Source organism: Periplaneta americana, chromosome 5 (genome assembly GCF_040183065.1).
Source record: "Periplaneta americana isolate PAMFEO1 chromosome 5, P.americana_PAMFEO1_priV1, whole genome shotgun sequence".
Taxonomy (NCBI): Eukaryota; Metazoa; Arthropoda; class Insecta; order Blattodea; family Blattidae; genus Periplaneta; species Periplaneta americana.
The window spans coordinates 191,378,510-191,402,037 of record NC_091121.1 but is presented as its reverse complement, the minus strand read 5'-3'; the positions used below and the strand labels follow the sequence as shown (position 1 = coordinate 191,402,037).

Below are 23,528 nucleotides of genomic sequence, written 5' to 3'. Positions count from 1 at the left end.
TATTCTTCTGCCTCCCTCTATCACGTTTATTTTTTCTACTGTTCCCTTCTGTTAGTTATTTTTTCCTTCCATATTCTGTTTTCGAATCATTCTTTTCCTTCTTTTCATCTTCTTTCTTGTGATCATTTTTTTCTCTTCCTTCTACAGTTAGTTGGTTACCGTATTCCTTTTTCACTCATCTTCATTTTCTCTTTTTTTTCTTTCTATTCTTCACATTCATTTTTATACTTCTGTTGCTTTTCCTTCATCATCTTCATCCCCATCTTTTCTCTTTCTTCCTCATTATTTTACTTTCTTTCACTCATTCAACCTCTTCTCTAAGTCTTCTTCTCTCTTTTACAATTGTCTCACACTGCTATTTGTAATTATTCATAGGGCTACATTTTTTTTTTCACTTCTTTCTCCTTATTCGTTTTTATTATTTCTCCTATCTCATCTTCCTTCTTATACTTCTTCTCCTTCAGTCTTCCTTTCTCTTTCCTTTCTTGTCATTACTTTTCTTCTTTCAATTTTTGTACCTTCTCTTTATTTTCTGCTAATTTTTTTCGTTTCCCCCTCCTACTTCCATTCTTTCTCTTTTCTACTCTCCTCTTTTCCTTCTCTATCTTTATTTCTTTTCTAGACCGATACATCCCTTAAAGAATATAAACTAACACTAAATCATTATATCTCCCTTGTTGTGGTCTCACCCTGGGACAAGAACATCACAGTTGGCTCAGACGGTAGCTTTTGGAACTCGCATTCGGGAGGTCCCAGGTTCAAATCCTGTTGCCGGCGAACCTAAGTGGGGTTTTTCATGATTTCCCTGTCACAAAGGCAAATGCTGGATTGAAATAGTAATATGCGTTACAAGAGCGGTATGTTGACGTTCTCACGGTCGAGGAAAAGATTGAAAAAGCGAAACGTAGTTGAGCTTTTTTAGTTTCCGAGAACATGAAAACAAACATACCGCTCGTGTATCGTACATTATTTTGTGCGAAGATCGTTTATTACATACCTGAAAGACGAATTTCTAATTTGTTGCAATGAAATCTCCATGTTGGTTTCTGTTTAATGACGGCCAACTTCGGAAAACCAAAATATCTTTCTTCAACATTGTTGCTATAAAATGTTTTCTTTGTTTACTATACTCCAGCAGACCGTGATATACGTCTGTCTTTTTTTTTCCCCCAGTATATAAATGCGAACTTAAAACAAACGGTAAGGTTATGTAATGATTTATTTTTCATTTTAATAATTTAACAATATTATTTATATAACATATTGCAGTAATAACATCCGTATCTGGAATCTTGTTGATTTTTTTCACGGCTTCCTTAATGTTACTGGTATCAGGAATGCAATAAGTTTCGTGGAGTAGAAGACTTTACTTAATTTTTGCAAATATTTAAAAACAATAATTAACATTGCAATTTAGGTGAAATTGCAGTGGTAAGTTTCCAATTTATAATTATTACTATGTTAAACGTCTCTAAAAATAATATGTTAAAAGCCTAAAGCAGTAAAATGAATGTCGCGCTTAAGCGGTAAGAAGAGGGAAATTGTTATGTGTGTTACGTTGGGAATACTGAATGTGGTATTTCACACTTACCGCGTACTGTTCTGTGCGGAAAACAAGCAAATACGCACGATCTCGCACAAATGTACATACCATGATTCATCAATATCATAAACATTAATCAAAATCGAAAATCAGTTACATGGACACAAGCCATCTGCAAAACACAACAGAAACAAACTCAACAATAGTAACCAGGCTTGCCTCCAGACTAGCCGGCCCGGGTTCGATTCCCAGCGGGGTCAGAAATTTTCTTGTAAAATTTCTACCTCGGGACTAGGAGAGATGGCGGTGCACAACTTCTGATCACTAAATTGTGCACCAAATATGCCTGGGTTAAATCCCAAAACTCTCCGCAGTGCATATGAAGAGAAGGCATATGTCACTGTTGTTAGTAATTCGTCCGTCGGATGGGGACGTTAAGCCTGGCGGCCCCCTTGGTGCTATTCGACAGGAGTAGGCTACGTGCCGGCACCAGGTTTCCCCTTCTCCCTTCCTGACCATCATCATTCTCACCCATTCCCTACACTACACTTACACGAACACTTAACATACACTCACCCTAATACACGACATAACTCTTCACAGATACACATCATGCATAACGTGGACCGCCGAAGTGGTGTACAACTTGAAAATGGGTCACAGTTCTGTCATTTATCCGCAGTGTGCGGAACCCGAATCACGCAAGTGAAGTGGGTAGGCACTGGAAACACACACACACAAGAGTAACCAGGGCTTTCTGATATACCCACACATCCTAAACAAGCGATCTGACTAGAGATGTTAAAGCGTGAACAAATAAACTTAAAAAAAGAATATCACCTGGAATAACAAAGTTATCAGAAAAAGGAAACACACAGAGTATCTTCCGATGGAACACAAAATAAATATGAGCGTCTTTTGCAGAGCTTCGATCAGGGGGTCAGACTGATTGACAGGTACAAACACTGAGTACAGTGAAGGACGAGGTTTATTTCTATGGCGAATTAGAAATAAGCGTTTAGCAAGTAGCATGCAAGTGAAGTTAAGAATCGGTGTATAGTTATTTACGGTCCATTACAGGATCTTTCCACAGGTTAGTTTTTTTGCAATTTTAAAGACCGTGTTAATTTTTAATGAAGTGCTACAGGCATATATAAATATTGATGGCGATGCGAAAATTCTAGACAGCGAGTGAAGTTTGCGCGAAAAACTCTCAACTTCAACTATGAAGTTGTTCTGTGTGATATGCAGTCTGTACCTAGTCATCCAAAACTATATTGTAGGCCAGTCAGAAGGTAAGCTCACAGTCCAGTATATACAGTCACGAAGCTCAATACGTAGTAAATATGTATCCATAGATAATTGCTAACCACTAGGATCGCTAATATCGCCCCATTACAGACAATGCGAAATAGTACCGGCACAGTCTATTGTTCCTAGTACCCTCAAAACTCAAGCTTCGTGACTGTATATACTAGACTGTAGTAAGTTGTCATCAGTATCTTCATATTCATCATAATCATCATAAGCAGCAGCACCACCATCAACAACAACAACACGACCAGTTCCTAAATTCTTCTTGCTTATTTTTTATTTTAATAATCATATTCTTCACAGTCAACATTTTCTTAATAATTTTATTTGTCCCTGTATATTCTACATTATCTTCTCATGAATTTTCTTAACTGTCACAATTATCATACTCTTCTTCTTTTCTTCTTCTTCGTCTTCTTCATAACCTTGACATTCCGTATTTCTATCATCCTTATAATTTTCCCATCTTCATTTTCTATTCTCTGTTTTCATTCTCTTTTCTACAATACTCGTCTCTTCTTTTCTTATCACCGTTGTTATTTTATTCTCATTATTATTATTATTATTATTATTATTATTATTATTATTATTATTATTATTATTAGTATTATTATTATTATTATTATTATTATTATTATTATTATTATTATTATTATTATTATTATTATTATTATTATTTCGCTCTACTATTTAACAGTCTTACTAATAAACAGTGTATAGTTTTTATACGAGACTTATGCAGAGTTGAGACAGAAAACATTACTAATAAACCGTGAATAAGCTATGGACGTATAAACAGGCTGTAACTATACAATGGGAATTGCTTTGCAGTAGTTATATACATGAAACCCCTTGTTTAAGAGTTGTATATAGAGAAAAAATGGCCGCCCATCTAACAGCTGTTCGTATCGACTGTCATTTTATGATGATGGTTACCTTGTAACCACAGAAGAACAAACCAAAGATCATAGAATTATTAGAATAATATTGCTGTAGTTTGTACTCTTTGACCAAAATGTAGTGTGGTAATCGATTAGAGCCAGTTGTACTATCGATATTTAACACGGCACACTAAAGCACTCTACCGGATGCAATAGAGAACCTCAGATATTCTATTACCTTTCGTAACGAAGTAATGACGAAACTATGACGTAGCTGTGTAACAGTTATACTGTTGTACACGACGTATGTAGTGATTATTAGTAAGGAATTTACACACGACGTATAAATGAGCTACTCATTGTATAAGTATAAGACAGTTAAACGTCTGTATATAGAGTTTTTATTAGTAAGACCATAAGTCTATTCAGTCCACGGCTGTAAAGTAACGACTATCATGCCTGACCGTAAAACGAGCGGGCACGGATTCAAATCCTGATTGGGACAAGTTATCTGGTTGAAGTTTTTTTCAAGGTTTTCCCTCAACCCATTAAGAATTAATGCTGTGTAACTTTCAGCGCTGTACCCTGGATTCATTTCGCTGGCATTATCACATTCATGTCATTCCGACGCTATATAACCATATCAGTCGATAAAGCGTCATAATATAACCAATTAAGAAAATTAAATAATTTTACTTAACTTTGCTTTTACTTTTCATCTTTATCACCTTTATAATTCTCTCATCTTCGTCTTTTTCTCTATCTTTATTTTTTCTCTCTAATATTGTCTTCTGTCCGTCTCCTGTGACGATCATGTACAAAAATAGTAAGTTAAAATTTCACTAGTGATAATAATAATAATAATAATAATAATAATAATAATAATAATAATAATAATAATAATGGTTTATTTTAACTGGCACGGTTAAGGCCATTCGGCCTTCTCTTCCACTCAACCATTATGATAGAAAAGTAATACAATGCTATGAATATAATATAATTAATACAATACAATACAAAGCAATACACTACTACAATACAAGATAATATAAGACATAATTAATATAATACAATGACAATTCTTTTTATCTTCACAACACCAATAAAATAATTATGTAATAATAATAATAATAATAATAATAATAATAATAATAATAATGATTTATTTTGACTGGCAGAGTTAAGGCCATTCGGCCTTCTCTTCCACTCAACCAGTATGATAGAAAATTACTGCAATGCTATGAATATAATATAATTAATACAATACAATACAAAGCAATACACTACTACAATACAAGACAATATAATACATAATTAATATAATACAATGACAACTCTTTTCATCTTCACAACACCAATAAAATAATAATAATAATAATAATATAATAATAATAATAATAATAATAGTAATGATAGTCATACCTAAATTAAATTAAATTATTAAACTCGATCACAATTATGACTTTAATTTGACTGCGTCCGTAAGAAATCGTTTAGCCTTTTCTTGAAAGTGGTTATTGTCTGGCAGCCCCTAATCTTCTGAGGTAGAGAATTCCATTCTCTGACAGACTCTTTGGTCACATAGTTGACAAATATGAAAGCCAATATTTATGACGTCAAAACAAAACAGGAGGACAAATTGTACTTAATTGTTTTCTTTCTTATTATTTTTGTTCTTCTTTTTGCTACTGACTTCAGGCTCATGGCATCTTTATATAAATGGTCATTCTATTTTCTTTTGCTGTTTGTAACTTACTGTCAGTGACAATTCCGGGAATTTGTTTTGCTGTGTATACATATTTTTGTTTTATTCCAGAAAAAAAAATCATTTGACACCGCGGATTTGCGTAAATTTAATTTAATCTACATTAGGATTATTTGATGATGGAAACAAATGAAGCATAATACACTTCAATATAATAGAGAAAGTATACAGTACAGGCTTGACTATGAACAATATAAAACATTCACGTTGACTCCTCTAAAAATAACGGTGAAAATCTCATAACCCCAACATAATTCTTCGTTTCTTGTTAAAATTGTATATCCTTGGAAATTTTATATATATACAGTATAACCCCGATTATCCGTCACCCTATTAACCGATTGTTGGATTATCCGTCTGTCATTCTCTCCTTTTTTTGTCGCAGAAAAAATATTGAGTACTGCACAATACATTAGCACTTTTTTTTATAGAGAGTGATATTACAAGCCTTTGCCCTTACACATTATGTTCTACTGTTCGAGTGACCTGTTTAATTTCTCTGCAAAACGTCTTCCAGAAGTGCCAAAAGAATACATGTTGTGCTAAGTATCGAAGGGAAGTGCATATAATTGCGTGGTTTTGGAAAAGAGGAACTGACCTATCTTTCCACAGAAATCCATCATAGGAAGTTTCCTTGACCCTTAGAAACCCGTCATTGACATTCATTCATTCATAGCGTTCTGTCACTGCAAACCCAGCATTCACCAGTCTTTCCTATTTTCTGCATTCCTCTTAGTCTTCGCATATGATCCATATATCTTAATGCCGCCTATCATCTGATATCTTCTTCTGTCTCAAAATCTTCTCCCGTTCATCATTCCTTCCAGTGAATCCTTTAGTAGGCAATTTCTTCTCAGTCAGTGACCCAACCAATTCCTTTTTCTCTTCATGATCAGTTTCAGCATTATTCTTTCTTCACCCACTCTTTCCAACAGAGTTATTATAAGTTATTTAAAACTTCTGATTCACTACCTAATGTGTTAAAACACATGACCAAGGAGGAAATTACAAAACTGCATTACGCAACACTTAATTTATGAAAGTCTTCTATAGTACGAATTACCCGATTTTTTCGATTAACCGTTCAGCTCAGTAGTGTGATATACGACCTGAGACGTGTTGTATTCTAGCGGAAACCTTCCAAATTACAACGCACTGATACCACAGTCTAGTATATACAGTCACGAAGCTCAATACGTAGTAAATATGCATCCATAGACCGTTGCTCACCACTAGGATCGCTAATATCGCCTCATTACAGACAATGCGAAATAGCACCGGCACAGTCTATTGTTCCTAGCACCCTCGCAACTCAAGCTTCGTGACTGTATATACTAGAGTGTACTGATACTCTCTTTCGCGGAAATGTGTTAGTTTAAGTTAGAAGCTGAACTGTTGAAACGTTTATCATTATTGCGTTTTCGAGGAAAGTGAAAATTTTGGCGGTAAATTCTTTTCTTGAATATACATTGTTATTCCTCAATGTTAGAAATATTACTGATATAATCTGAAAGAGAAATAATCTACGTTATGGCAATGTACGTTCAATTGATTCCGTTTTTAAATTATGATATGTTTTGAGGTTATGACTTACAACATCAGTGCGTCACAAATATGAAATACTAGTATTATTAGTATTCCATCTTTATATCCTCGTTTTCTGCTTCGTTACTAGTGTTGGCATATACAGGAAGAGGGAAAATCTCACCTTCCAACAAACTTAGAAAACAGTGGAATGAAAAGTCAATGCAAGAAGCCATAGAACAAGTTCGGGGAAAGACATGAGAGACGATTCATCAGAATTCAGTATTACGGTTGTAAGAACACCTTCTAATGAAGATGCTGAATGCTTGTTGTGTGCCTTTCTTAGTAGAGGCCATTTTGACTTTGCAATTTTGTTAATCTTGTAACTTGTTAATAGTATTCCATATTTGTACCTCCATTTTTATGACGGAAGTATATTAGATTTTGAGGATTTTTTTAAACATTCTATAACATCTTACGAAGTTCTGAATTCGGTATACCATTCACAGGGACATTCAGCAATAAACAGGACGATACTTTACGTTCAGTATTCAAAACATTTAGGTTCCAAAATGAAAAAAAAAAAACAAAATGGTATTCCACATTTGTAACACTTCCTCTATATATTCCCATAGTAATCACACATAAAAATAATTTGTACTTAGGAACGTATGTCTTTCTACAAACAAATTCTCAATAGGCTTAGAATCTGGAATATCTTAGGAACGTTTCGTGATAAATATCTTTGAAGTAGGTTTTTCCCTTGCATATCAATTCTACGAGTACCTATTATTCTCATTTAATTAGTGCCGCATCAGCACTGCGTTAATACCTCATTGCAGCGTTTCTCAAACGTTTTTGAAGTGAGGACCACTTTTTAAAGTCATTACAGTTCCGCGGACCACCTTACTCTTGTTCCCTTCGAAAGCAAATTTATAATTCTGTAGCGCTCGGGAAAAGTGACACAAGTCAGTTTCCACAAACCTTTTTTGATAATTTATTGACAACGTACGGAACATCTGTTCGCTTGGGAAAAAAATACATAGGTATTCCTCCCATTACAATAATTCATACAGAAAAAAATATCAAATCGACATAAACCAGTGTAAGTTGTCAATAAATTATCAAAAAAGGTTTGTGAAAACTGACTTACCTATGTCACTGTTCCCAAGCACTGCAGAATTTTTGTAGCATATTTTAATACCAGTATACTCATATATTAAAATATAATTAAGGTTCGATACTTTGGTACTTGTTATGAATTCGGGTGGTCCCTGGCTGGGTTATAGGCGCGGCGCCAGATGTGCAGGGAAAAGATGGCGAGAAACACCACGTTCATAGTGCTTTAATTCCCTCTTTTGTTGCGAGAGTAGAGTGGAAAGTAGGTAGACGGGTAGGGTAATAAATTTCATAAATTGTCAGTACTGGGAGAAAAAGTAAAGTTCGATTGCCATGTGTCATTTCCAAACTCTGAGAATTTAAGCTATAGTGTGATACGCAATTCGTTTGAATTTTATTTTTTCTTCTGTCTTTTTTGAAGGACCACAAGGGCAGGCCTCGAGGACCACAGGTGATCCGCGGATCATAGTTTCAGAAACGCTGCCTCATTGCCTCTAAGTAATCTTTGAAATTCAGAAATTCTGCCAAATAATGTGGATAGTCATCTATATATATATATATATATATATATATATATATATATATATATATATATATATATATAATTTGAACTGGTAATGGAAATTACGGGAAAACGGCTGAACGGATTTTAATTAGTGACCCCTCATTTTCATGCCTGGCATCAAAAGTTTTCGGAAAAGTAGTAGTTTTCAGTGAAATGTCAATTTTCCTACATAATTTTCCTATTTTCCAAAATCCACCTGTTGTCAGTTTTGAGAACTAATTTTATTGAATCACGGCCGACTTGATTGAATTTCAGAACAAAACACACACTACAATAAACAATAGGCTATTACACGAAGGCCATGACCTGCAGGATTGCCGACATATTTAGAGCTCAATTCAATTTGATATTAAAAACTGATTCTGCAGTGTATAATTTTCTGAGTACAGCTGTGTATCGGATATTCAAATCTATGAAACTTGAGGTGGTTTGATGACATTATTACCATTAGAAATTAAATATTATTATAGTTAATATCATGATGCGTGTATTCTTCATTAATTGTACATAATATTGATGCTATATTGATGACATGAAAGTGAAACGTTTTGAGGTAATGTAAGTAAATGTAGAAAATATCATAATTTAGATCTTCATTTCTATAATTTACTGAGTGACTGCTATATATAACTACAAAACTTAAGTAAGATAATAATATTGTTATTAAAAGTCAAATATTTTTATACTTATTAAACCAGTGGGGTTGGGTCTTTTTCATATACTTAATGGCGGTGTAGTGTAGATATTGATATGTGTCATTGTCTTCAGTATTGGCGCGAGAGAGCGCAAAAATTACAGTTCCTAAGGAAAACGGTATTACTTACTGATAAAATAAGAGGCCTAGAAAATTTTGTAGTCTCCAGATCATTTCAGCAAGATCTCTTAGTAGGATAAAATGATTTTACGCTCTACATTTCAAGTTCTACATGCAGCAGCTATACGAAAATGCTATTGTTCGAAAGCTTAGCAAACCTGACATTTTTTTAACTTTTGCCTACAATCCACAATGACCTGAAATAGCTACTGCTATCGTCCTGACATTGATACTTGCGTTTTCGCGTTGAAACGCAAAAACTTCAGTTGGATAGGTTCAAGAAAAAGTATTTGGCCAAAAAAAATCCATTGAGAGGGAGTATGTTTCATTATTATGGAAGCAAATAACTATTAAAAAGACAAGTATTCTTCATTGAAAATAAATCTGAAAAATTGTTATTTGAACGTCTAACGGACTTAGTTTGCAGCAGCATTTGCTGCACAAGCCACTAGTATGTCTGTATGTTGTCTTGATTACAGCAAGAAGCGACCACATCGGTGTTGCAGAACCTGTAGTTGGTGTTCCTGAGCCCCGGCTTATAACGTCGGAACTCAATTTCAAGCCCGAATCATCTCCACCTCGAAGGATCACATCTGGGGACACGATGACAGATATACTCGTTCGCGCAGACAGAGACATTCAAGGTATATATCCTCCAAAAATCTATACTAATAATAATCTGTAGCCGAAATTTTTCTGGTAATTTTCGATTTTCCAAAAATAATTGGTCCTAACATATATAATTAACCACCCTGAAACCGAAAATCGCTTTCTTTGAAATTTTTGTTTGTATGTCTGTCTGTCTGTATGGTTGTTACCTTTTCACGCGATAATGGCTGAACGGATTTCGATGAAAATTGGAATAAAAATTAAGTTCGTTGTAACTTAGATTTTAGGCTATATGGCATTCAAAATACATTATTTAAAAGGGGGGTTATAAGGGAACCTGAATTAAATAAATCGAAATATCTCGCTTATTATTGATTTTTGTGAAAAATATTACATAACAAAAGTTTCTTTAAAAATAATTTGCGATTAGTTTTATTCATTCAAAAATTTTGATAGGACTGATATTTAATGAGATAAATGAGTTTTAAAATTAAAATAATTGTCATCTAAGGCCGTGTAATGAATTAAAAAACAAATGACTTCGTCTATAAGGGGCCTTGGACAGCAACAATCGAAAACTATGAAAGATAGCCTACAGAGAATGTTTCTGTGTTTGTATGAAGTAATATCGGAAGCTAAATTAACCGATTTGTATAATTAATTATTATTTCACCATTGGAAAGTGTATTTTTTTTCTAGATGGTCATAATGTTATAATGTTATTACAGTAACTTCTGATATAATATAATATAATATAGTATAATATAATATAATATAATATAATTTACGTTATTTGAAGGGTTCAGAACTATAGTGGGCCAAGCGCCATTTACTGAATACGTAGAAAACAAGGGTTAAAATTAAGTTATAAGCATAATTGAATGGAAACCTATAACAAGTAAAATAAAGTATACACATTAAATCTAAATGATATCAATCTTCATTAAACTATGGTTGCATGTAATAAAAATTAAGAAACATGTTAAAGGAATTGTCATTGCACCAAATGAGTGTCTCTGGACCAAAATGATCGCTTTTTAATTATTTGGATCCAATTTAAATTAAGTAACATATTAAACGATTTATCCTTCTATCAAACACGAATGTTCCCTGGATCAAATGTCCTATTTATTTATGTAATTACTTTATATTTATTTCTAACGGGTGCAGCGGAGCGCACGGGTGCCGGTACGGCTAGTTTAATCTAAATTCTTTTGGGGAGCAGGCGTCAACGTTACAAACTCGTCTAAGCGTTATCATTATAGTTGTGTTGTGTTCATTAGCTGAGACGGAAAGCGAAGGGTTATGCCGAAAGTCAAGTCAAGTGTTAGTTCTCGTTTGCATAAATATGTTGCTGAGATTAAAGGAACGTTCCTATGGTGCACGGTAAAAGGGCGTAAGTCACACATTAATGATTTTGAGTTATGACCTCTATGTTTACTTACAAATGGCTTTTAAGAAACCCGCAGGTTCATTGCCGCCCTCACATAAGCCCGCCATTGGTCCCTATCCTGAGCAAGATTAATCCAGTCCCTATCTCCATATCCCACCTCCTTCAAATCCATTTTAATATTATCCTTCCATCTACGTCTCGGCCTCCCCAAAGATCTTTTTCCTTCCGGCCTCCCAACTAACACTTTATATGCATTTCTGGATTCGCCCATACGTGCTACATGCCCTGCCCATCTCAAACTTCTGGATTTAATGTTCCTAATTATGTTAGGTGAAGAAAGCAATGCGTGCAGTTCTGCGTTGTGTAACTTTCTTCATTCTCCTGTAACTTCATCCCTCTTAGCCCCAAGTATTTTCTTGTATGAGGAAAGTTCTACCACTTGCAGTAAGAAAAAGAGGACGACAGATGTTGGAGATGTAATTTTATGTAGAAATTATAAGGAAATTTGTAACAACTGAAATTAGTAACTGAATGTTTACATGTTGTACGAAGGTCGTTTCAAAATTAATGCCTCCTATTTGTTTTTATGTTCATCTATAATGCCTGAGCCAGATGTTAGTGGCGTAGTAAAAATTGAACCTTCACGCTAATGACCTGTTAGTTTGATTTTCGTGCAACAGAAAGTGGCAGTAAGGCAGTTTACCGACGGGAGAGGGGGCCTACACCTCAGACCGTGGAGGAGACGGGAGAGGTGGCTTACACCTCAGACTGTGAAGGAGACGGGAGAGGTGGCTTACACCTCAGACCATTTGAGGGGGAAAGTGGGGCTGTTGGGGTGGAATGGTACACGGACTTGAAATTATGACCGAATCGGTAGTTAGGGTGTTAGCGGTTAGGTCAGTTTGACGTAGGTGGGGTCGGTGAGCTTGCAACCCATCCCAGGGGCGGTGCACAGGAATGTTCCCCTCCGCCCCCATAGAGAAAAAAAAAGTGAATTTACCAAAATGGCATCTGGCATAGAAGTGCGTACGGAACAGAGGTGTGTTATTGAATTCCTCACTGTCGAATAAATTACACCCATTGACATTGGCTTGTTAAAGATGTACAGAGATGATAGAGAATGCGAGCACAGAGAGGGTGGGTAGTGTCTTTCAACGGTGGTGAAACTGACAGTCTTTTGGTATAAGCGGGGTTCAATCTTTTGTATGTCCCTGAACATGGAGAAATGGTCAATTCTGAAGACGCTGGCTAAACTAAGAGCCCGAATTTCCAGCGTCACGCCAGAGAACACAAACTTTCGCTTGCAACACAAGGCCAGACCCCATACCAGTTTCACGACCAACGAGCACGTTGCAAAATTTGGATGAACTGTCCTAGCACAACCACCATATCGTCCGGATTTAATGACTTTAGACTTCCATTTCTTTGGCCTATGAAAGATAGACTATCTGGGCAACATTTTCCAGACAAGGATGTTGTCATAGCAACTGTAAGACATTCCCTTGCTTCTGAAGGCTCACATTGTTACGAGTGCGGCATATACACTCTTCTTCATTGCTGACAAAAGTGCATAAAAATGGTGGTAACAATATGATAAAGCAACTATATAAATGAAATTTCTATTTAATTTTGTTATTATGCTCTCTGTATCTGTTGTAGTTTCCATGTAAATAAACAGGAGGCATTACTTTCGGAATGACTCACATATGTAATATTAACTTCGTATTTCATATCTTAACTGATATTTTCACGAAATATTTCCTCAAAGTTTCATATTTGAATAAAATATTCACCGAAATCGTGACAAAATAAGCATCGAAATAGAGGTAAAATGATCACCACAAAATCACATCCCTAGCAATTCTCTTTGGCCACTGCAACAACAAAGTAAGTATTCCCTCCAATCGATGTCTCGTCATAATTATTGGTGAGTAATAGTTTTCATTTTACATATAAAATAATTTTTATTACATAATATCGAATAAAAATACTTTTTCATTTTCTTATAAATAATTTTCTATTGTTTGTACCTACATATAAAAATAACTATTTTAAACCATTTTTAGCATCTAAAAGTCCGTTCAATTATAACAATGTCCCAGAGAACGATCTATTGGTTCGTTATGGACCCACCCTAAAATCAACCGACTAATCAAGTAATTAAAATAGTTTCCCATGTGCAAGGTCTTTGAATTAAGTATCAAAACAAACACACAAAGCCAATTATACAGGCTGTATCCTTATCATTTGCAACGTGTACAGGCCCTGTCACCAGCAGATTACCCTGCACGAGTTAGGTTCTGTCAGTGGTTCTTGCAGCAGTGTGGTGTAAATCCCAACTTTCCTGCCTTAGTATTATTTACAGATGAAGCACAGTTCACACGAGATGGCATAACAAATTTCCACAATCAGCATGTATGGGCGTATGAAAACCCACGTGCAACTGTTCCATCTCATCACCAGGTGCGGTTCTCCCTCAACATGTGGGCCGGTATCATTGGTGATCGATTAGTTGGACCCCATGTACTTGTAAACAGACTTACGGGGCAGGCGTACACAAACTACCTCATGTTTTAGAAGACACTCCACTGATCAATCGTCAACACATTCACTTCTTGCATGATGGCGCTCCTGCACACTTCAGTCGTACGGCTCGCCGGTACTTGGATCGAAGGTTTCCTGATCGATAGATAGGTAGAGGTGGCCCAATTGCTTGGCCTCCACGCTCACCTGATCTGAACCCTCTCGATTTCTACTTGTGGGGCCATTTAAAATCATTGGTTTATTCGTCTCCGGTGCCTGATTTGGAATCCCTTCGGAATCGAAATGTGGCATGTTCTGAGGACATACGCAATACTCCTGGAGTTTGGGATCGTGTTCGCAGGTCAATGAGACATCGATGTGAGGTCTGTATTCAAGCAGGAGGTGGACATTTTGAACATCTTCTGTAATGACAACGACCTGCGGAAAGAAAAACGTTCCGGTGAATTTCAATGTTGTGAAGACCATAACTCGGAAATGAAGCATTTCCGGACACATGTTGTAATGAACTATTTTGATTGTCTACATGTGGGAAATACATACCTGAAATTATGCCCCATATTTTTTAAACACCCTGTATAATTACTGGAGATATCCCAACTTGTAGACATGTAACAATAAAAGTTTTCACGTTACTGTTTCTGCAGCTCCTCTCGTCAGAAAGTCTCTAAGAAGTGGGATACTAACAACAAGCAAAACGGATAAGACTGCCGGCATTCATCGAATGAAAAGAACTGGAGGAAGAGGATATTGCAACAGCTGCGGTGGAGGTGGAGGTGGCGGAGGAGGATACCCGATATTTTATGTTTCAGCACAACCGCTTGGCGGTTCTGGTTGTAGTACTTGTGGGGGTGGAGGGTCGGGTGGACGCACATACAGCCAGAGTTCTAGTTCGAGCTCCAGTCAGAGTTCCAGCTATGGTTATGGGTAAGCATTCTATATTAATTATCTCTATGTTTATAGATTACTACAGAAACACAGTCTCGAGCCATAGCTAAGTTCTCATGATTTGGACTAACGTTAAGAAATGAGCGAGTTCGAGTTTTCATGAGAAATAAATTTTCTTACGAAATTTCTGCCAGAATATGGGGGCCTGTACCCAAACAGCATCGCTATGAATGCTAAACTGGATAATAGGTGTGGAAGCTTTCAGCCGTGCCGTTACGATCAATTCATAATCAAGTATATAATGTCGCCAATAAGCTTACAGGGTGGAAGTGATATAGCCTTGCAGATTTTCAGAGCGAATAGCCCATGTTGTATATAACAAAAAACTATACTATCATATTGGTGAAAAGTTCATAATTTTTTCAGAAAAAAAAATGTGTTTTTTTTTTTTCAAATGTTTAACAACCTTTTATTCGGTAACTATTGCGAGTAGGTTCGTGATTTTTGTTCATATCGATAGGATAACTAATAAAGAATAAATTATCCTTCTAGCGTATTTCAATAGTGACGCTTTTCGTGTAAATTTAATTTTAAAAACCTCTAAATTCAAACCATTGCATGATTCGAACTGGTGGCAACGTCAAGGCAGAGAACAGCTCACCTACCGGGACACACCGAGTTCGTTGACCTTTTACATCTGTATCACGAGTAGAATGTGTTAGCGACGATGTTGCCGGACTGTTGAAACTTTAAACTTAATTTTTTAATTAACCATGCATTTAATCACAAAACGTAATATAGGTTTTCTATTCGTTTACGTGAACCCTATCGCCCCTTTCAATATGCAAGGTTATTTCACTTCCACCCTGTATATAGACATGATGTTTACCTGTGCTGTCCTTTCCAAAAGAAATTTGGTTTCTTTTTCTCCCCCTCCCTTGTCCTCAAACTTACTGAGAAGTAGTCCTTCTACAGGGACATCATTTTATTTTTACTTCAATTTTTATTGTACCTGAGTTTTTGAATGTACTTCACTCCCACCCCTTCTACTAAGGAAGCTCCAACTCCACACAGAGCCAAGACAGCAGATAGTAAGCAGTACTGAGTTACTGAGTATAGTACGTTCCAGAAATATGTTCGAGTTTTCCAGTGACGAAAGAGCTTTCAATATTGAATCATATTTTCGCACAGGTACTGTCCGTTTGCCTACGTCGCATCCCGATTTCCCCTACCTACTTCTGCTCGCCCCTCTGTAAAAGCTGGGCTGTCTTAGCTCTTTTCTGAAAACATGAATTTTACGTAATATTATACAGCTGTTTAATTTAACTTAAATAAAAGGGCCTCGTTAAGTAATTAACTGTCACGTGATTTCCTCCCTTTCTACAATCCTGCGGCATAACCACTTGGACGGACAGTAGATAGCATGTCTGAGTAATTTTATATTTTCGGGTCGGGGAGAAGTTAAGATTGAATTAACAGTACGTAGAGTAGGTATAGAATTATTTCAACATGAGTTACTAGTACGAAGGACGAAACTGGTAATTGGAATTAGATGCAACAGTCTATAGTGCGATAATATGCACAAAAGAACTGAAGCCTGTATCGAAATGAACGGCTACCACTTTCAAAATTGTGTTTAAATATTCATATTATGATTATTTTTCAATTTAACTTCTTTCTCTATATTGTACGCTAATGTGCTGTAGACAGTATAATATACACCGCATAATGAATACGTTCGCATGGATAACTCACTTCGTGAGTAAAAACACTTATTCTTAATACAGTACTGTACTTTGATTAAACAAAAACCTAATAAAAATTATCAAACTCAAAATCGAGATATTTCCTAGTTTACGTAAATGGATGAACTACTTTTCTTCCTTCCTATACCTAGTAGAGTGATTTGTGTTTTACGCCAGTATCATCGAACTCCAGTCTTGGAGGGGGGAGCAAGCGGTGTTTCCGGTTCTCTAAAGGTATAGACAGGTTAATATTAAAAATGTTAGTAAAAATAAAATGATGTCCCTGTATTAGCGACAAGGTTAGGTAGTGTTAGATAAGGTTAGCAAATGTAACATTTTAAAATTCCGTTGCAGAACAAAAAATTACATTTGTTCGGATCAATTTTCTGCACATTTAAATGACAAAACTAAAATTCTTTCAATAATCTACTATCATAATACATTGCTCTCTTAAATTGACTGAGCATATTCGGAATTAAATCAATGACTTTTTCAAAACACGCTATGAAATGTTTCATATAAAACAATTTTTATCTCTAAAAGGGAAAAAACGAGCAAAATTGTATTAATTTTTTTTTGTTTGAAATATAACAAAGAATAACCCCCTGATTAATAATGATGTTACTTACGGTTCAACCTATAAACTTGTATACAGATTGTATTACGGTTGACGTTTCTCTGTTTCCAGTTTAATTTAATTCTATCTAAACGTATCATGTCCTCTAATATCCTAGCCTTTATTGCATCTTCCATCTCATCTCCAACTTCTTCTCTGCCGTCCTCTTTTTCCTACTGCAAGTGGTAGAACTTTCCTCATTCAAGAAAGAAATACATCCAGAATGCGAATAATAAATAATTGAAACTTAAAGCTTGAGGCTGACTTTAGAGGAATACATTTCTCTATGTTTATATCAATAATTCTCTTTTTTTTTCCAGGAGAAAGAAATAGAATGTTACTATGACAACGACGGCGCTATATGATGGGAATTTAACACGACAACTGTTTTATTACACAGTTTCATCATTGAAATGTGATTATTATAATTCTAAACATTGATTTTGATCAATGTATGTCTTCCAATACAAAGTGTGTGCAATAAAATGTTAAATCAAATGAGTTAATATGATTGTGTTTTTGCAATAAAGAACAACGAAACAAATATAAATTTGTATAATTAATTTATGTGTAGTTCAACCTTTAACATTGCTCGATTGCAAGTGCTTCTGACATTTAACAAATTCCATACAAGAAAATTTCAGAAAAAAGAAAACTACGAGAAATTTGGCAAAATCATAGACGACCTGAAGACAAAACCAAACTAAAGAAAAGTATCAAAGAATTAAAACAACTTCTTTTTAAATTAAATAATGAAACCTTCAACGATTATCTTGTAAATCTTAGTGCTACAAATGTGGAGCTCGTTTCCAAAAGGTACCAAATCCAACAGATCTAATTTTACAGGAAATGAAAAAAACTGCTCATGGCTGTAAAAAATATTATATATTGTTATGGCTTTACGTCATTATTCTTTATGTGTCGCCAATCATATTTAGGCATATATTTAAGATATTTCACACATTTTTCGGAAGTTATTAATGATTTTAGTTTGGATTTGGTACATTTTGGCAACACAATTGGATGAGGTACATATTGGCATGAAATAATTCAGTAATTATGAATGAGGATGTACAGGAATTATTTACTATCACTGTAAAAGTGAATACATAATTAAACATTTTTCATTTTAAAAAAATTAGGCTATGTTTGTTGTTTTTGTTTTTGGTTATTTTACGACACTATATTTGTTGTTCTAATCATCATAATTGACATCAATGTTATCCTCATCCTCTGTTCTAACAACAGACTCAACATTTATAATATTACTGTAAAATTGGAGTTTATTAATGTCAAAATAGCCCATGGATACTAACAAAGAATCTTTTTTCTTAGCCTCCTGAACATGACTTTGATATTGGCATGGAATAATTCAGTATTATAAATGGGGATGTAAAGGAATTATTCATTAGCACTATAAAATTAAATAGGCTACATATTACTAAACATTCTTAATTAAATTTCATAAAATGGAGGCTATGTTTGTTCTAATTATCATAATCAACATCAATGTTATCCTCATCCTCTGTTCTAACAACAGAATCAGAATTTATAATATTATTGTAAAATGGAAGTTCGTTAATGTCACAATAATCCAAACAACTAATACGTCATCATAATAGCCAATGAAATTTCTGCATGACACGTGACGTATCAGTGACACAAAGTCGAGAACCAATAGGAACACGCTAGAGATTTGGTATGTTTTGGCATCAAACTCAGCATGGATGTGGTATTTTCTGCTGTAAAACACTGTTTTCAGTGACTTCTGGAGACATGATTTGGTACTTTTTCGAGAGAAATGGCTAGTGTTTCCGTTCTGGAGATAGCTAAGAATGTGCTGCCATCTGTAACTTGTTTTTCGAAAATTGTGGATTTGGTACCTTTTGGAAACAAGCTCCACAAATTGAGATGACTATTCCTTGTTGAAAATAACTAAGACACTGAAACGTCCTCAGAGAGCGATACTTCCAATTAGAAAAAGCAATGGTGATTGGGCCAGAAGTTACTTAGCGAAAGCTGAACTTTTTGCAAGTTATTTAGCAAATGTTTTCACTCCAAATCCAGCATCTACAGTAAATTCTAATGATAATGAAATTAACAAATTTCTCAGTGTCCCACTTCAGATGTGTTTACCAATTCCGAGTTTTTCTCCAAACGATGTCAAGAAAGCAATAGAAACAGAACTACATCCAAAGAAGTGCCCTGGCTACGACTTGTTAACTGCTACAATTCTTTTGGAACTCCCCAGAAAAGCAATTGTGTTTATTACAACTCTTTTTTAATGGAATTCTTAAAACTTCTTATTATCCAGCACAGTGGAAAGTTTCTCAAATTATCTTGATTCCAAAACCAGGAAAACCACCAAATGAAGTGACTTCATATCGTCCAATTAGTTTGTTACCAATACTATCTAAATTATTTGAAAAGCTCTTTTTAAAGAGATTGTCTCCAATTCTTACTGACAGCAATGTTATACCTGAGCATCAATTCGGATTCCGAAGAGAACACTCTACAATAGAACAAATTCATAGAATCGTCAATAAAATTGAAGATGCCATAGAAACAAAAAAAATATTGTTCTGCTGTATTTTTAGATATTCAACAAGCCTTCGGTAAAGTCTGGCATCTTGGTCTACTTTACAAACTGAAAGTCATACTTCCGCAACCCTGTTATTCATTACTTCACTCGTACTTAACATCGAGAATTTTTCAAGTAAAGTTCGGAGAACATTTCTCCTCATTCTATGATATAAAGTCAGGTGTACCTCAAGGTTCAGTCTTAGGCCCTATACTATATACAATTTATACAGCTGATTTTCCAATTTCTAATGAGGTATTGGTGGCTACTTTCGCTGATGACACTGCTATTCTTGCTTCACATGAAGATCCATCAACAGCATCTGAAAACCTGCAGAATGAATTGAAAGAAACAGAAGACTGGCTAATTAAATGGAGAATACAAGCGAGTGAAAACAAATCAGTTCATGTTTACTTTCGGGACCAGAACTGAAAACTGTCCTCCTGTAACACTGTACAACAAAGAACTTCCTGAAGCAGACGATGTTAAATATTTAGGTATGCATTTAGATCGCCGCTTAACATGGCGTAAACATATTGAAACTAAACGTAAAGAATTAAATTTTAAAACATCCAAAATCTATTGGTTATTAGGACCTAAATCAAAACTGCCATTAGAAAATAAACTTATTGTTTATAAAGTCATACTAAAACCAATCTGGACATACGGCATCCAACTGTGGGGAGCTGCTAGCAACTCAAACATTGAAATACTGCAGAGGTATCAGTCCAAAACTTTACGTTCCATTGTCACTGCACCATGGTATGTACGTAATGATGTCATTCATCATGATCTTAACATTTCAACTGTAAAAGAAGAAATCTCTAAGTTCAGCAAAAAATACCTGCACCGATTAAATCAACATCCGAATCATCATGCATTAAATTTGCTGGATAATAGTCAAACAATAAGAAGACTTAAAAGGACCAATGCTCTTGACCTTCCATTCATTTTTACTACAGCTATTTAAAACATTGTTATTTTTCTTTTGGAGTGTTGTCATGGGATAACATCTCCACTCATGTCATATTCTTTTATAATATTTACTTATTGTCTATTGTAGACAGATTGTAAATGTGGCATAATTGTATAAAAAAATTCATACAGAAAGCATAGTAGAAACGAACTTTTAAAATTAATAATTAATTATTCGTATGGTTTTGAAAACAAACTACACTATTTTAAGGTAAGTGACCATAACTCATAGATTTAAAAGAGTCATCATTAGACTTCGAAGTTCAGGTCCCAGTCGAAGAGATACAGGTATAGCAGAGTATTGGGTGGCGGTGAGGAGAACAGGGGAGGGTTTGTTTACTTTTTCCATCTATCGGAACTATTCACTGCGCTATCTGTCAAGGTTTGGTTGGAGGTTTCGTATGTACTAGCATTGAAGCTGGGAGAGTTGGGAGAACTGGAAGTCATTGCGCTGTCGAAAACAAAATGCAATTGGAAAAACATTTTAAATGTACATTATTAACTTTATTCCATGAAAAAACACTTACAATAAGAAATGTAATAATAATAATAATAATAATAATAATAATAATAATATTAATAATAATAATAATAATATATTATATTAATATACAGACATCGAGATTTTGGACCCGATAGAATAAGTTTACTACGTCCGTACTATAGGCAGCTTTATCATTGTGTTGGAGTCGGCAGAAGAAGAGACATGTGTACACGAAACCAAGTTCAGTCCAGTCTGCTGGTACTGTACAGTGACGTTCCAAAAAAAGGCAACTAATTTATCAAACATTAAAATAAAATGATTGTTAGAGGAGAAAAATCCTATAGGACCAAAAAATTAATCTTTACATAGATTAAAATAAAAAACCTATCATGCGAAATTTTCAAAATTAATTAATATGCATTTCCTTTCTACTTCTATCATAAGCACAAGTGCAATACTTACTCAACATACATAATAATTGTACACAACATATGAAGTACAATACATGGTACTGTTACAATGTAGCCTACTACAACACACATTCTGAAATGAGTCCTGGGTCCAGCACCGAAAGTTATCCAGCATTTGTTCATATTGGATTGAGGGGAAAAGCCCGGAAAAAACCTCAACCAAGTAACTTGCCCCGACCGGGAATCGATCCCGGGCCACCTGGTTTCGCGGCCAGACGCGCTAACCGTTACTCCACAGGTGTGGATGATGTAATGAATGCAAAACGAAAAAAGCACTAAGTCATTGAAATGTATCTTCGCTACCCCAGCAGTGTCCGTAGACTTCTTCCCTGCTAGCATGTCTTTTATGTCACAGAATATCGCATATATTCTTAGACTAATCACATAGATAACCACATGTACAGATCAAAACTAGACTACTAGCTATCTTCTGTCCTCTCTTCTGATAAAGTGAACTAGGTGTACGGGACTGTTTTTATTGTCAGAACAGTACCTCCTCTCTCTGCCTTATGAGTATGACTGAGTAAATAAAGCACATGGGACGACAGGTAGGTCGCTACCATCGCTGCCCCCACCCACTACAGTCCAGCTATCCAACTTGAAATCGCACTGTTTTCATCTATCGGGTCTAAAGTCTCTAAGCCTGTTAATATATTATAAATAATAGTTGATAATAAGCCCACAGAACAAGTATCTCATTTTGATTATTTAGGTTGTAATATAACTTATGATGTAGATAGAGATATTGACAAAAAAATAAGCAAATTCCAGTGGATATGCGGAACAATAAATAGAACACTAAAAAAATAAAACTAGAAAAGAAACAAAACTAATGTTCTATAAAACTATAGCGGTACGCGTGTTGACATATATGGAAGCGAATCATGGATAATTAAAGAACGAGATAAAAGTAAATTACAGGCTGCAGAGATGAGGTTTCTTCGCAGAGTAAAGGGATGCACAAGAAGGGAGCTGATAAGAAATGAGGATATCCGTAAAGAATTAAATATATACAACATAAACGAAAGTTGAAGATTATAAAGAAAAGTGGAAAGAACACCTGTCTCGAATGGATAACGAAAGAATTCCAACACTGATACAACAGTACCAACCTAAAGGCAAAAGACATGTAGGACGTCCTAGGAAGAGGTGCAACTGAATAAAATGTGAAGACGGAACAGCACTAAGCCTAAACCATGAAGTGAAGATGATGATGAAGATGATGATGATGATGATGATGATGATGATGATGATGATGATGATGATGATGATGATGATGATTAATATATTATATATATTTTAAGACACAAAATGAGTCACAATTCCTGGCAAGAAATAGTCTTAATTATGGATGACAAATTTATAATGACACGATTTCGAAGAATCTATATAAAAAACTGTAACATTTAATTTTTATTTTATTTTAAAATTATTTATTTCAGTCACTGGCTTCACAGCATATGTTTAAGGTGCTACACCTTTACATTACATATTTAAAAGACGTATGAACGTTTTCGTTTGATCTACGCCAATATCATCAGATACGAAGTACATTTCAGCAATATCAATGCTCTCTACATAATATCTACAAATACAAAACATATTTAGTGGCATGCAAAATGAGACATATTAAAACCAACATTGCTGTGATACACATTGACATTCTATATGACTGCCTTGATTGTCACTTACTTAAAATAC

General features: G+C 35.0%; 1 protein-coding gene across 1 annotated transcript; it reads left to right on the top strand.

The window, feature by feature from the left end:
• Positions 1 to 2,736: 2,736 nt before the first annotated feature.
• On the top strand, positions 2,737 to 17,774 carry LOC138700560 (uncharacterized). The gene is made up of 4 exons (XM_069827144.1): positions 2,737 to 2,838; positions 10,005 to 10,169; positions 14,716 to 14,995; positions 17,638 to 17,774. Exons 1-4 carry the CDS (start codon positions 2,769 to 2,771, stop codon positions 17,648 to 17,650), a joined length of 528 nt encoding a protein of 175 aa, XP_069683245.1. The 5' UTR covers positions 2,737 to 2,768; the 3' UTR covers positions 17,651 to 17,774.
• Positions 17,775 to 23,528: the final 5,754 nt, after the last annotated feature.